The 15,823-nt window shown below is 43.3% G+C and overlaps 2 protein-coding genes across 2 annotated transcripts in view; both read left to right on the top strand.

Moving 5' to 3' along the window:
- Positions 1–1,100: 1,100 nt before the first annotated feature.
- Positions 1,101–12,612, top strand: creb3l4 (cAMP responsive element binding protein 3-like 4). The gene is made up of 9 exons (XM_079569826.1): positions 1,101–1,251; positions 3,256–3,490; positions 3,599–3,705; positions 5,000–5,089; positions 5,167–5,273; positions 7,010–7,078; positions 9,100–9,184; positions 9,257–9,350; positions 12,028–12,612. The coding sequence occupies exons 1-9, from the start codon at positions 1,108–1,110 to the stop codon at positions 12,318–12,320; spliced, it is 1,224 nt and encodes a 407-aa protein (XP_079425952.1). The 5' UTR covers positions 1,101–1,107; the 3' UTR covers positions 12,321–12,612.
- Positions 12,613–14,290: 1,678 nt separating this feature from the next.
- Positions 14,291–15,823, top strand: part of dennd4b (DENN/MADD domain containing 4B) — a 39,199-nt gene continuing 37,666 nt past the window's right edge. The window contains exon 1 of the mRNA XM_079569670.1: positions 14,291–14,404. The gene's annotated coding sequence lies outside the window, so the exon portion shown is untranslated. The remainder of the gene's footprint in view (positions 14,405–15,823) is intronic.

Raw genomic sequence — 15,823 nt, forward strand, 5'->3', positions numbered from 1 at the left:
GTTGAGGGATTTTGGGGGTCTGAAAAGTTTGGGAACCCCTGAAATGGGGGATAGTGGCCCAATCTAGTGTTTAAGTTAGTTAGTGTTTATTCTTCTAGTGCAGTGGTTCCCAAAGTGGGGTCCCCCCTGGGGGTCCTCAGAGACACTACAAAGGGGCCCCCAAAGCTTGTCTACACAACAAGTACATTGCCAACACTAATTTTGAAAGGAAATGCACATTTATTTGCTAAAATGTACTAGGGCTGCTCGATTATTGAAAAAATAATAATCACAATTATTTTGGCCATGATTGAAATCCTGATTATTCAAACGATAATTTGTTGCCTTTAAAAAAAAAGTCTATCTTTATTTCATTTATTTATTAATCAAAACACTACACTTTATGTTTTCTGGACAGTCATAAAAGTACAAATGATTTCAAGTTTGCCTTGATTAAGGAGAGGTCTCTGTGTCACACCTGCCCCCTGCTGGCCAGCCCTCACACCTGCGCAAGTAAACTGAGCAGCGCGGCCTGATGACATCATCACACAGCGCCGTTTGTTTTTATGTCAGACAAAAGCATGAGCCATGGCACGTGAAAAGCGAAGGGAAAATAATCCCAGCGGCCTGAAATAACGCAAGTCTGCTTTACAAAAAAACAAATGGCCAAAGGAAAGAAAAAAATAATAATAATTGAAAAAAATATATATATTTGAAAAACAAAAATTGAAAAGAAAAAATTATAATCAATTTTTTGCAATTATGCTAATTTTGTAATTGTTTACTGTTGTAATCGAAATCGTAATCGAATTTCGATTAATTGCACAGCCCTAAAAATGTCAAAATGTCATTTTAGCAGTAAAATGAATAAAATTGCTTTAAAAATAGTAGCTAAATACTATTGTGCGGCCCCCTGGAGGTTTTCGGATCAATAAGGGAGCTGCGATGTCCCGGACTTTGGGAATGGCTGTTCTAGTGTAATCCAAACAAATGTTGGTCATGAAGAGGACCTCTAATTGCAGCAGTTCCAATGCTCTTGTACTTTCTGACTCTTCTGCTGTTCACAGGGAGTGTTGTGTCCCTCTGAGGCTCCTGTAGTTGTAGTTTTACACGCGTCTCTCTCTGCAGATGGACCCAGATTGCGGCGTACTGTTCCTCAGCTCTGACCCGGAGGCCGAGGTGGAGGGATGGCCTCCTGGGTCCGTTTGCTCCTCCGATCTCCTCGTGGCGGCGTCAGAGCCCCTGCAGGAGTGGGCGGCAGACCCCGACTCGGTAAGACACTCTCTGTGCTGCGCCTCGAGCTAAAGTGAAACCTGGGCAACAGTTGAATCCATAAATAACAGGACAGGATAAGAGTAGATTACTAAAGCGTAGTGACTTTTACCCTGTAAAAGGCAAACAGGAAGCACTGATTACTGGGATGGACTACTTTACAAATGCACAAGGCTTTTATTACATGGAAACACAACCGGAATCTGCATATCTACTGCTTGTTCCATTAAAAAAAAAACATAGTAATTTATACGATATAGTACAAGTTAACATTTGGCTGGCGGCTTTTCCTCCTAGGGTAATGGTGGGAACCCAGGGTGCTGAGGGCGCTGCAGCAGCCCCTGGTGGATGGTTTGCATATTGCAGGCCATAATAACAAATGACAAATACGCACAGAAAAAGCATTTTTAGGGGAAGTCTTGTCCTTCAGCACGCCCTAACCAAAATATGTTCCCACGGCTCTGTCCCCGAAGCTTCAACACTTGAGAACCACAGCTTTAGATTCTGATAAATCCATCTCACAAAATGACCGATCCGCACAGGTACATTTACTTTATTTTAAGTGTGTTAAGAACTTAAGCGCTGCCTGCAGTCTGCACGTGAACACCAGATGGCGCTGCTCACCACAAGGTCCTGAATAAGTTAAATTTCAGGTCAAAGTCAAAGAAACCAAATGTGCCATAGTCGTATCAACAGGTGTCGACAGCCAAGCCCTCTTCTCTGAGGCAGAGACTACAATATTTAGTCATAATTTTAGTCCAGGTGATTTTATTCTGCAGACTAAAATTGGACTAAAACTAAATCAAAAGTTTGTCATCAGACTAAAACTGTGACTAAGATGTCTGGATATTTTTGTCGACTAAAATATGACTAAATAAAAATGAAAAGAAGAGACTAAAATCATCGAAAACCTCCAATGACAGTTTGAAAGAGCCTCATATCATTTAAATTCACTGCCAAAGGTACAGCCTGAGCTTTGATCATGTGGAGAAATTGAATCCCCACTGTCTTTCATACCTTCAGCTATAAAGCTACTAAACAAGGATGAATCTCATTTTAATCATTAATGTGTCATCTTAGATCAATTATGGCTCCAAGTCTTTGTTATCTTGCTGGCTTATTTTATTTATGTGTATGTGTTCTTCATTGTACTGTATTTATGAGATGAACGAATGTTTGGCTGGGAAGCTGCAAATGAACTGCCCTTCGGGGAGAAATAGAGTCTTCTGAATCTGAATCTGAATAAACCAGAGGACTTTGATAAATAAATATTATTATAAATATTCTAAAGTTGACAAAATTTGCTGATTAATTTGGCACGCAATTTTAATCGACTAAAACTAGACTGAAATTGAAGATAATTATTTGAGTAAATCTAAAGTTCGATGTAATTTTTGTCAAAAGACTAAGTCTACAACTACTTATTTTATGTTTATGTTTATGTTTATTTGGTCGGGACAGTGCATGTTAATGAACATACATGGGTCTCATGCAACAAGCCACACCGGATTGTAGCCTTGAGCTAATTTCCATCCCTCGTCCTCCATGCGCACTCTTAAACACACTCTCATTCATCCTGGCCTATTGTACATGTTTTTAGCAGTAGAGGAAACCAGAGTACCTGGATTAAACCTGCACAGGGAGAACATGCAAACTCCACACAGAAAGGGCCCTGTCCCGGTGGGAATCAAACCCAGAACCTTGGTAAATGGTCTGGTAAATGGTCTCAACTTATATAGCGCTTTTCCACCTACATTAGGCACTCAAAGCGCTTTACAGCAAGGATCCACCCACCCATTCATACACCAATGTACGCAGACACTGGGGGCAATGTGGGTGAAGTGTCTTGCCCAAGGACACAACGACAATGTGCACTTTCGGGAGGTGGGATTCGAACCCGCGACCTTCCGATCATGAGACGACCCTCTCTACCATCTGCGCCACTGTCACCTTCTTGCTGTGAAGTGCAAGTGCTAACCACTGCACCGCCGTGCTGTGTTTCAGTCTGTGGTGGACAGCGAGACGGAGGAGGTCCTTCACGGCGTCGACCCCAACGAAGTGTTTCCCCCAAGAACCAGAGCAGACACTTCAGAGAGCGACAGCGGCATCTGCGACGAGACTCCGCCCACACAGGGACCGGACCAGGACCGGGACCTGAGCCAGACCACAGTGTACCAGGTGGTGTACGACGTGAGCGACGCCGACAGCAGCCAACACAACGTCATCTCCATCGAACTGGGTGAGAGGACTTTGTACTTTCTCAGTTTCTCTGACCAACCGTGAAACAAACTTAGCTAAATGAGGCAACAGGCATAAAATAACCAAAATGAGACCGTCTGTCCTGCAGATGCCTGGTCCCAGCTGCTCCTCTCAGACTCCTGCGTGGTCAATGAGCTGGTTCCTCGTCCAGAGGGAAGTCTGACCTCCGCTTCGCCTACAGACCTCATGGACCAGGTCGGGATAACCTCACCTTAGAAATGTCACGTCTCCATGAGAGTGTGATATGATCTTATGAAATGGAATCATGATTTCTCATTTTAATCTATAGAAAATTATGTGATTTCTTTTGTACTTGCCATATAGATTTCGCTGCCCAACTGCTTGAATTTAGTCAATAATCAACACAAGTCGCTACACCAGTTGTGTTAAATTGCAGATTTTGTTTTGTTGGGGGGCTAATGTTTTAAATATGAATATGTCCAGGCTGCGTTTATCGTTTCAGACTTTCAAACTTTAAACTACACAAATATCTACTCGGGCTGTGACAATGCGCTTTTGTCACAGTACAATAAGTGTTGAGATCGTTAAAGCCAACACGATGCATAATTCAATACAGAAAGTGTTGGGATTAACTTTAGAAATATTTTGATAAAGAAAACACCAAAAAGTTATAAACCAAATGCCGTCTGATTGAATTGTTAAGATGAAAAAGAGCATTAACGCAACAAAATGTAGGTTAACGTAAAGAGTGTGTGACTTCCAGAGAAAAAGAAGTTAGAAATACAGAGCTCTGTTGCAAATGGCTTCTAGCCATTAAACGTTAAAGCAGCACTAAGTAACTTGTTTACATGAATACATCCTTTCCGTAGTCCCTCTGGGGGTAATACAAGTGTTAATGGGATGATTGGAGGGTCTTTCATCTCCCCCTGGTGTCTCTGGCCAGAAAACCACAGTTGCAACTTTGCTGCCACCGGACCGGAGTCACCAATACACACACTAATAGAATCACGAAGATTAAGCTAGCAGGCTAGCGCCACTTTAAACAATATTTACAGCCATGTTTGAGTGGAAAAAAAATATTTCCATTGTGTAATTGGATGTACAATATCCCTCTCTCCCTTTGTCTTTACTGTCAGCGTAGTATTTACTCTCACGTACAATTAATGAGTAAAAAAAAACCGCAACTTTCTACGACACCTGCAGCTGCGCTTATGGCCTCTAGGGGCATGAGTTACCTAGTACTGCTTAAAGTGTTGAAAGGAAATTTTTAGTGCTGCGGCAAAAACGTATGGCAATATTTTCAGGCCAACATTGTCAATAAGAATTTGTTTTGAATGTTTTGCTTGATAAATGAAGGAATTGAAATAAAATGATATTGCAAAACAGTATATTGCCCCAGCCTTAAAGCCCACAGCTGCCCTGGGGAAGCACGAGTGACAGTGACTCACACAGAGAGCTGGGGTTTGAACAGTGATAGCCCTTAGATCCTAACCACTGAGCCACTGTCGCTCTCCTGTCTGTCCCACAGTGGAGCCCAGAGCTGCAGCTGACGGAGGAGGAGCAGAAGCTTCTGAACCAGGAGGGAGTGACTCTGCCCGGCAACATGCCCCTCACCAAGGTCCGCACACCTCCCACTTTATCTCCTACAGCTCCACAACTATATAACCAACACTGTCTCTGTGGTGATCTGGTCAGGCCGAGGAGAGGATCCTGAAGAGAGTTCGCAGAAAGATCCGGAACAAACAGTCGGCTCAGGACAGTCGGCGCCGGAGGAAGGAGTACATTGACACGCTGGAGAACAGGTGTGTGCAGAAATATATAGGCCAATATGTAGGCCACAGTAAACGTGAGGGATGCCAGGGGTTTGTTCTGTCTCTGTATAGTTCTACATTTCTGCCATAAAAAGTCATAGGCGCAACTTTGAGAAAGACACATCTCCGTCACCTTTGAGTGGAGTAGGACACTGACACTGATATTTTCCAACCCTCTGACAGACAAACACCCTCTGTGCATCTTCACTGCGTTAAAAATTATTTAGCAAATTGTATTTCAGTGTCATAAAAGTCAGGTTAAGCCCAGTTAAGGAAAAAAACAACTGGAAAAACGACGTTAAAAAGGACCACATTATTAAGCAGACCACCATTTTCAAGCAATATGGGAAAGAAAAAGGATCTCTCCGCTGATGAAAAGCGTAAAATGCTACTGTAGCCGTTTCTGTTCATGAGCTTCAATTAACAGTTTAGAGGAGGCCGGATAGACGGTTTATGCACAACCTCAGGAGCCTCAGGAGGGTCCTACACCTTGATGTTCGAGAGACTCCAGAGGCACCGGCAGCTTCAAATACCTGTTTTTGTTGCAGCTGTTCTCTTAATCTGATGTATTTAGCTGGCAGAAACCATCCTTATTGTGCCTTTATCTGCACAAACCCGTGTGTGCTCTGAATCAGCAAAGGTTTTCATACCTATGTTCAATAAACTAATCTAATAACTAATCATCAAAGGCATCTGAGATTGAGGTCAGTGATTCAAAGAGCCCTGAGGCACAATATCATCCATGACATGATTTAACCTTTATGGCACTGAGATACAGTTTGCACACCTGCAGAAGTAGCTGTGCTTCTGAATCATGTGTTGGCAGCTGCTGTTTTTTGGGCTGTGGCTGCAAAGGCAGAGAGCATACTTCAGCTGTGAGACACATTTCATGATCCATCACACCTTGGGCTGAACAATATTCTGTGAAATTCATCCCCATTATCAATCATGTATTTGTTTACTTGGTCGGCAGTGCATGTTATTGAACATACATGGACACATGCATGTAAACACACCACGCCGGATTGTAGCCTTGGGCGAATTTCTATCCGCTGTCCCACACTCACACTCTCAAACACACGCTCATTCACTCTGGCCTATTGTACATGTTTTTAGTGGTAGGGGAAACCAGAGTACATGGAGCAGACCTACGCAGACACAGGGAGAACATGCAAACTCCACACAGAAAGGCCCCGTCCAGATGGGAATTGAATCTGGGACCTTCTTGCTATGAGGCACAAGCACTAACTGCTGTGCCACCATACCCCCATTCCCACAATGCACTGCCTGAGCAAACTTCTTTTTTTAATTGCCACAGAAAAAGTCAGCTGACCTCATTCTTTGCTTTGTTAAATCCAGGCGGCAACTTCAGAAAGTGTATTAGGTGACACAATAAAAATGACAACGACAATAAAGTGTTGAGTGAATATTTATATCACAAAGAAGCCACAATAGCTCGCACAATCATGAGATTCACACAAAACAAAACTCTCCAGGCGAGCTAAACCTTCAAATAACCGCTCAGTGCAGTATTTTTATTACACAAATGTTGTAGAAACCTCCTCATCACACTGGAACTTGTGTATTCTTGTTGGTAATGAAAAGCTGGAGTGGCAGAGAGATTAGCGCTCACTTTGAACAGTGAAAGTAATGGATTAATAATGGTTTTCTCCTTCCCTAATCCTCCTCCTATTGTATCTGAGTGAAGTTTCTCGCTCTGTTGTCAGGGCGGCGGCGTGTTCGGCTCAGAACAAGGAGCTGCAGAGGACGGTGGAGCAGCTGGAGAAGAACAACATGTAAATACTCACATTCATTTAAAGTGCATATTTGCATTTTTCCTGGTTAAAAAAAAATACAACATTTTTCATGCTGACATTTTTGTGATGTTACTTTGACCTCCTTATTGGAGCTGGGAACCGGGAAGTGACAAACAACGATGTAAACTTTGGGAGCGGAACAGGACAGGCCACTTGAGGGCATTTGGATAAGGTGGAGACTATAGGGATGGGAATCCAGACCCGGTCCTTCCAGTACAACTCGATTTACTTGATCAATCCATGGGAACCGTATGTCTCCTTCATTAACGATGCCTCTCATTGATGCCACGCTGCATAAACACTTATAAACGTGTGGCTGCACTGAAGAACCAAACCAATGAGCATGTGCTGAAACATGTGCTTCTGCGCCCGTCCTGAGGCTTCATTCAGAAACTGCGGCGCCGAGGAGCTGACAAGGATATCCTTTGACCCCGTTCATAAGAATAGAGGAAACGAGAGAGATGGGAAAGAACGAACTGTTTAGGTGCAGCTCGTCAGTGTCAGTGTCAACACTGGCTGATACATATGTATTATGTGACCGTGTCTTTGAAAGACACTATATAAATAAAGTTCTTCTTCTTCTACTTCTACTTTTACTACTTCTTCTACTTGTTTTATTTCTACTTGTTCTACTTCTACTTGTTCTACTTCTACTTCTTCTACTTGTTCTATTTCTACTTGTTCTACTTCTACTTGTTCTACTTCTACTTCTTCCTCTTCTACTTCTACGTGTTCTACTTCTACTACTTCTACTTCTTCTACTTGTTCTATTTCTACTTGTTCTACTTCTTCTTCTTCCTATTCTACTTCTTCTACTTATACTACTTATACTTCTTTATGTTCTACTTCTTCTTCTACTTCTACTACTTCTTCTACTTTTACTTCTCCTGCTTCTTCTACTTCTACTACTTCTACTTTTTCTTCTGCTGCTTCTTCTTCTACTTCTTCTACTTCTTCTGCTTCTTCTACTTCTTTTTCTTCTTCTACTTCTACTACTTCTTCTACTTCTACTACTTCTACTTCTTCTACTTTTACTTCTTCTGCTTCTTCTACTACTTCTACTTGTTCTACTTCTACTTTTTTTCTTCTACTGCTTCTTCTTCTACTACTTCTACTTCTTCTGCTTCTTCTACTTCTTGTACTTCTTTTTCTTCTTCTACTTCTACTTCTTCTACTTCTACTTCTTTTTCTTCTACTGCTTCTTCTTCTTCTCCTATTTTTAGAATTGATAAGAGAATCAATAAAGAACCGGATCGATCAGAGAAATTATCAGTGGAATTTATATTGATAGAAACTCATCAATTCCCATTCCGGGGGGATGCCCGGGGGGGTTTGCCTTGTGGATGAAGCTCCAGCCCTAGCCTGATAAACCAGACCCACCTTCTTTCGTGCAGAAAGGGTCTGGCCACGCACGGTAGACAAGTTGTTGATTGGCGGCTAAGGCCGAGCCGAACCAATCACGACTGTCACAGAGAAATGAGAAGGTTACGTCACTCGCTGCACCTCTATGTTTTTAGTTCAATTAACGTTAACATCAGCCAAAACTAATCATTGGATGAAGTAGTCAAGGATTTTGCCTCCCGTTCTCCGCGTGAGTTTATATTCACTTCATATTTGTTTAATTGGACACGGCTGTCGTCACGTCTGCTAATCGCTAATTGGTTTATTTCACTGACAATCTGCGCGCGTTAGGCCCGCCCGTTCAAACTGCTCCAATTGCTCCGTGACCAGACTAACTCCCTGCATGGAATGGACAGGGAAGAGTATGGCAGAGCCAGGCAACTCCAGCCCACTCTGCAAGTGACCACCGGGAGGCGCTGTGGGGCTACCATCACCTTTCTGCCTCACTGATTTTAACAACTCATCATGTTACCGAATGGATTTAAGATTTGGATAAGGGAGTTCGTGTTACATCCTGAGCAAAGTTTTAATTTATTGTTGGTAACATTCGGACGTTCCCTTCCCTCTGTAGATGTAATGAGTGTTTTTTGTGTCGTCAGGTCTCTGTTGGCGCAGCTCAGTCAGCTCCAGACTCTGATCAAACGAACTGTGTCGAAAGGAGCTCAGACCAGCACCTGCCTATTGGTACTGCCCCCTGCTGGACATCTGACGGGACAACACTCTGGAACAATTCTGAAAATGTCTCTCTCTCCACAGATCATAATCGTGTCTCTGGGGTTGATCATTCTGCCCAGCTTCAGTCCGTTCCTGCGACGCTCCACTTCGGTCGACGACTACAGACCCATCGGAGGTAAAGAGTTTCATCCAAACTAAATATACTTTTGGAAAGGCCTTTTCCCTTCAAATCTGGTGCTTTTGGGTCGATGTCACATTGAATTGAGGAAGCTGATCTTCTTGGATGATCACCCTTGACTTGTTAAGGTTGGAGTGGATATTGCATGTAAGCAGCACATCCTAACCTTAACCCAGACATCAGAGAAGGTACAGGTTTATTTGGAAAAGGAAGGTGAAACTGAGGGGTAAACTATGAAGCTTCATTAGATGGTCAATGCTGTAAGTTTAGCGTTTAGCTGGTTTTGCCGTACCACAAAGCTGGATAACTTTCTAGCAGGTATATTTCCATGGAAACCTACTCTGGATCAGGTTTAGCTCCCAGTGGAGAGAATCCTCCGCTTTGTCACCCAAACTCTGCGGGTACGGAGGGAGTGAGGAGTGAGAGGGAAGAGGAGGAAGCATCTTGAGCAGCGGCGATGTGCGGATGGATTTTATAAAGTAGCGACATCATGCTGTAACCTTTCCTACACATGTGGCTGACGCAGATTTTAGATACCTTCAGGAAAAAGGCTTATTTCTTATCCACATAATAGTAAGAGGGTTGGCCAATTTGCGACGAGCAGAGCCGAGGAGAAGCCAGGCGCAGAAAGGGGTGGAGGAGGGTCGTAGCACGGCTGGCAAACGGCTGAGTGATTGACCAGGGAGCTTAAAAAGGGGATCCTGAACGATGAGCGGCTGGTGAGGGGGTGAGCAGCTGCGGTGATTGGTTGTCGTGAAGGTGCGGCATCAGCGGGGTCCGTGATTGGATGATTGGAGTGCGCTGCCGATGATGAGGTAATGAATGAATGCAGCTGGTTGGTCTTCCAGGTTGAATTTGCGCAAAAGCTTCATGATGCTATAAAGTATATTCGTCATGACTTAAAGGGGTTAGATGCAACTTAGCCATTTTATACTCACTACTGCCACCTCAGGTCATACGTGTAACTGCACCTTCTATATTAAAGAGGGGGTATTGTGCTTTTTTCAATCACATAGCACCAGTCTATATCACACTACAATGATGACGAAACCTTCTGTTGGTCTGTAAATGCAGTAAATTAGAATAACTGCCTTGTATAAAATTGCTCTCTCAAAATGGCTGTAGTGAATGTCTTGAAATAGGCCTCTGTCTCTTTAAGAACCTCTGACCCTTTCCGACACGCCCCCTCCACACGCTGTCTGTGGCATCAGTGGGGAGGGGGTTCTGCTGAGGAGCAGTGGTTGGTTACTCGGCTGGTGACGAAAGGTCGGAGGCGTCTCCAGGAGGTGGGGGCGTTCCTAGGAGGACTCAGGCAAACCTATCCCTAAAATGGCCGCCATCAGAGTTTTTACAGATTACTCAAAAATACGTGAATGTGCCACGGCAACACTTCAGGCATGTTTTTAATGAGGGAATGACATAATAACATGATGTAAAGCTTGAGAAAGTCGATTTTTGCAAAATACCCCCCTTTAAAGGAATAGGCCACCGTTTTTATATACTGAGATATGCTCTTACCTCACTTTAGCCAAGTTAATATATCCCCGTCTGGTCTTTGTCCGTGCGCTCTGTCAGGCAAACGGAGCACATACGCAGCCTCTCCCACATGTCATATAGCTCCAAAAAAGCTCACGATAGAAGCTACCAAGCTCTTCCACGTGTTCCCTATTTAAATAAAGTTACGTGAAGCGTTTTCATGCGAAGTATATTTACACAGAAATGTAACGTGTCGATTTTATAAGCAGATAAAAAGGGGGACTATATTGTGAGGCGTAATGATACGAGGAGTAAAACGTCCGCGCAGTAACTCCTAAAGGTTATTGACGGAAGTGAGCGAGGGAAGTCTTTAGGAGTTACTGTGCGGACGTTTTGCTCCTCGTATCATTACGCCTCACAATATAGTCCCCCTTTTTATTTGCTTATAAAATCGACATACTACATTTCTGTGTAAATATACTTCGCATGAAAACACTTCACGTAACTTTATTTAAATAGGGAACACGTGGAAGAGCTTGGTAGCTTCTATCGTGAGCTTTTTTGGAGCTATATGACATGTGGGAGAGGCTGCGTATGTGCTCCGTTTGCGTGACAGAGCGCACGGACAAAGACCAGACGGGGATATATTAACTTGGCTAAAGTGAGCTAAGAACATATCTCAGTATGTAAAAACGGTGGCCTATTCCTTTAAGCTCGTGCATGACGGCAATTCGGACCCAAAGTAACTCCGTTTTTAGAGACAGTGCAGGATTTAAGAGGCAGTTGTGGTGAACAGGTCTGGGCTCATTCTACACCTTAGGACATTGTTGCAACATGTAGGGGGAGGAAAATACTTAATTTTAACATTTTTAAACTCTGTATAGTCCCTTTAAGTGATAGATTTTGATATTAAAATTATCTGTGTCTGTGTCGACTCCGTGATTGGCCGCTTGGCGCTGACTCCTCCTGTTTCACATGAACGCTTCACAAATCCACAGAGAAACCCAGGGTCAACTAATGTTTATCCAAAAGCTTCATGTCTGGATTTGTCAACCCTGGTTAGAGGAACAAATCCAGGAGCAGAACATGGTTCATCCAGCGAAAAAACTGAATTGATGCCAACTTCTGCAAATGTTGATAATTTCTCAGTATTTAGTTTTATTTAGAAGTAAAGCTAATTTTTTGTTTCCTTCCTCAGTAATTTCCAGAAACATCCTGACAGACCACGCCTCCTTGCAGCCACCAGCCAATGACGACGCAGCGTTAAACCTCCAGTCGGACGCAGAGGGCTCTGACGTCAGCCAATCAGAGGCCGAGGATGCACCTGCAGCCATCGCCGTCAACCAATCGGAGCCGAGCCTCGAACCCCCGGTGTTACAGACGAACCAATCAGAACACAGCCCCGCTCCTGTCGCCGGGCAGGACACACGGCTCAGACTGGAGGGTAAAAGACAGGATGCATCCAAACCTGCTCACGCTGACGAGATGTAGGGAAGGGAGCGCTCTTTACTCCCTCTGATGGACACAGGTGGAAATGCAAAAACACAGACTACGCTCCGGTTTGGCAAATCCAAGCATTAAAGGTGGGGGAATATCATGGGAAATCTACTTGTTAGAGCTTTTTAGCATGTTACAATGTTGTTCCCTCATCAAAAACTAATCTGGAGTTGTGTGTCGAGGCTCTTGCGCATCTTTGAGTTATCTTTGAATCTTCTCCAGCTCCCAAAAAGATCTTTACGTATCCAAGAAATGCTTTCCTCACCCCTCCATCTCTTGCTAAGCTTAAACCGCACAAAAACCCTCGCCATAGCTTCACTACAGCCACACGGGTCGGTTCTGTATTGAATAAAACCCCATAGAGGCTGAATATTTTATTTGCAAAGAATATTTGGAGTCTTGGACTTGCGCAGTGACATTGTCTTTGCTTCAGGACTGGTTTTACATTCATGTAATCAGAAAAAAACCAGAGCATCAGGAGGAAAAGTACACACATATTTTCAATAAGTGCCCAAGATGCTCGGAAATGGAAGTTTGAATGAAGGAGTGTCTGTTTTAAGAAGATATTTTTGTGGTAAAAGTATGGAGGAAATCTATTTTTAAATGATATTTGTATGGATGGATCGGATCAAAATCATGTGTGACAATGATTAAGTTATTGACCTTAGGGAAAATCCGTTTGAGCAAAAATAAAATGGCTTTGGTGACTGCGTTCATGTGGACTCGTTTTTCCCATGTTTAGCCTTTAACCGAGCGAAGATGAAGGTTTCGTGTTGGCCTTCTCAAAAGTAAAACACAGGCTAAAATATCAAGCTAATACGAGCGATCGCGATGTCGTCACATCCGTTGGCTGTGGTAGGCATTTTACATTTTCATATTTGATAAACATTTTATTAAAATCCTATAATCAGCAAAAACAACCGAGTTAGAGGCCTGTATGCATCAGCTGCCTACCAAACATCCGGCGAAAATTGCGGAAGTAAACAATAACAGCAATCGCTCGTATTAGCATTTTCCTAGCTTCAATGTTGGGCATTTCTTTCGCAGTTATGTTCACTCTTTCCATCATGAGTAAATGTGATAAAAGCTTTATGTTGACATACAAAACAAATTTTTGACCCTTTATTTGACCCTTTATCCATTTTTTATGGTGCATTCTAGAGCTATACAATGCTTTGTTGCTCCTATTACATTAACATTAAGACACAAAGTACTTTTTACTTTAACTTTAGATATTTTACGTAACTGAAGTTAAGTTTTACTGTACTTTTACTTTTTGGTAGAGTTGATAAAGCATGTTGTAATTTGGGTAAAAGAGAGGTTGTGGGTTAAATTCCTGACTGACACATTCACTCATCACACAGTTGTGGTGAAGTGCAGAAGTACAAGTGTAGTGAAGGGGGTAAAGCTACAGAGGGCAGCAAAGCACCTTATAATTGTATTCTTTGCTGTCTGCATTTTTCCTTGCCTTTGATGCAATATTTTAATACTACTGTCATCTAAAGTTACAGGGACACCAACTTTTCCAGTCATACTTGACAATATTTTCAGGTTCAGGATTTGTTGATACCGAATTTCTATTCCGTAAAATGCGTTGAATATGCTAAACTTTGGTCTTAAATATCATTAAGCATTACATTGAATTCCAACTTTCATTTAATCTTAATTTCATTCCTTATATTGGCATTGCTGGACTATTTCCTACGTATACTTGTTAAATACTCAATTGAGATTTTAAAGCGGTACTAAAAAACATTGTATTGTAAAAAAAAAAAAAAAAGAAAAAAAACTTGATTTACTAATGTGCTGCAAAACGCTTTTAATTGTATATCTGTATTTTTTCTTCACTAAAAATACTTCAATTCTTCTTTACTTAAAACATCCGGAAACCTTTCAGAATAAAAGCCCCTTTTCGCTGCGCTTTTACTGAGAGCGTCGCGACCGGAAGTGAGTCGCGTCGCATCCGCGTGCGCTTCACAAACAGCTGCTGCAGCGAACATGGACGCCACCTGTGAGCGAACGGGCTAAAAACATGGTACTCCGCGCCCACCGAGGGACAAACCAGCACCGGCGACAAGGTACCGAGCTTTGCACGGTCGTGAGAGCCCACTATAGTGATCACGGGGAGCCGGTGATGCCGTTAAAACCGTGAGATTTCGCCCGCGGAGGCTAACTGATGCTAGCCGAGCGAACCGCTGCAGCTGCGACGCGTCTGTCATCGGACCCGCCTCCTGAAGAACAGCGCTGCTTTCGGTTTCTCTGATAAATATTCTATTTCTTCCAGCTCTGGAATCATAAACGCAATCATATCCGGCTGCATTTGCTTTCAAACACTGTGATAAGTGAGAGTTGCATCGTTGTTTGCTTCATTTTGTGCGTATGCCTCTCTATGTCATCCCTTTTTCGGCTTGTAACGCAGACATTCACGCTTTATTACGTATAGAGCACGTCGTGATGTATTGATAATCACGCACGTTATAATTACACGTGTGGCAAATCGCGGAAATTCCAACAAAAATGGGCAATAAAGCCGCGGGAGTGGGTCGAAATCTGCGTCCGATAATGGAACCACGATGCTGTCAGAGCGACTTGGCGCACGGACAACGGCATCACCGGAGTCGCGTTGAACCGCAGCGTTTCCCCGTGCTCGTGTCTGCGGTTTTCGCGCAGTTTTAGCGGCTGCTGGCGGGCACGTGCGGCCGCCTGGTGTCAGTTCGGGGTTTGCTGCGCGCTCGTGTGGAGAAACGGTGTTGTCCGATAATGGAAGCAGCGCTCTTGTGTCGTGTTTAAATGACCGAGGCAGCGGCCTGTTCGTGCCCCGAGGATGGCGACGCGCGGCGGGGGGTTGAAGCGAGCAGATGTCCGGGAGAAGGATCGATTGTCTCTGGGTCATTTTGGTGCATCCAGAATACAGTGGTTGTTGATTTTGATGGTGGCGCGTGGACCCGTAGGCCTGTCTGTGTGTGGATGAACTGGAGGCCGAGGATTGTGTAACCGAAAATCCACATTTGTTTTCCCTGAGAACTGTATGTCAGTGACAGAACAATAAACTTTGCCAACTTTGTGTTCTGAAACAGGAGGCTCCTTCTGTAATACCGAAAAGGGGGAAGAAAAGTGCCTCTGTTTGAGGATAGTCAAGTAACTATGGGCCTTAGATGGAGCTCAGGTTGTTGTCAGGTTATTTCGACACAAAGTAAGAGGCAATTCAGTTTTCTTTTGACCTCTTGACCCTTGACCCCGCCTTAACCGAGAGCATTTTCTCCGGTTCGGCTTTACCCAAATCTTACAGCTTCTGGACCGGAGCTTAACCTCTTAACTCCCGCCTGAACCGAGAGGATCTTTTTCCTCACGTCATCACATTTTTTCCCCATAATTTTTTTGTTTTGGTATTCAACTCATTTTTGTAACTTTAGTTTTAATTTTTTTTGTCATTTTTTCGTCATTTTTTCGTCATTTTTTAATCACATGTTGGTCATTTTTTTGGTCAAATTTTTATC

This window comes from Gobius niger, assembly GCF_951799975.1.
Source record: "Gobius niger genome assembly, chromosome: 13".
NCBI lineage: Eukaryota > Metazoa > Chordata > Actinopteri > Gobiiformes > Gobiidae > Gobius > Gobius niger.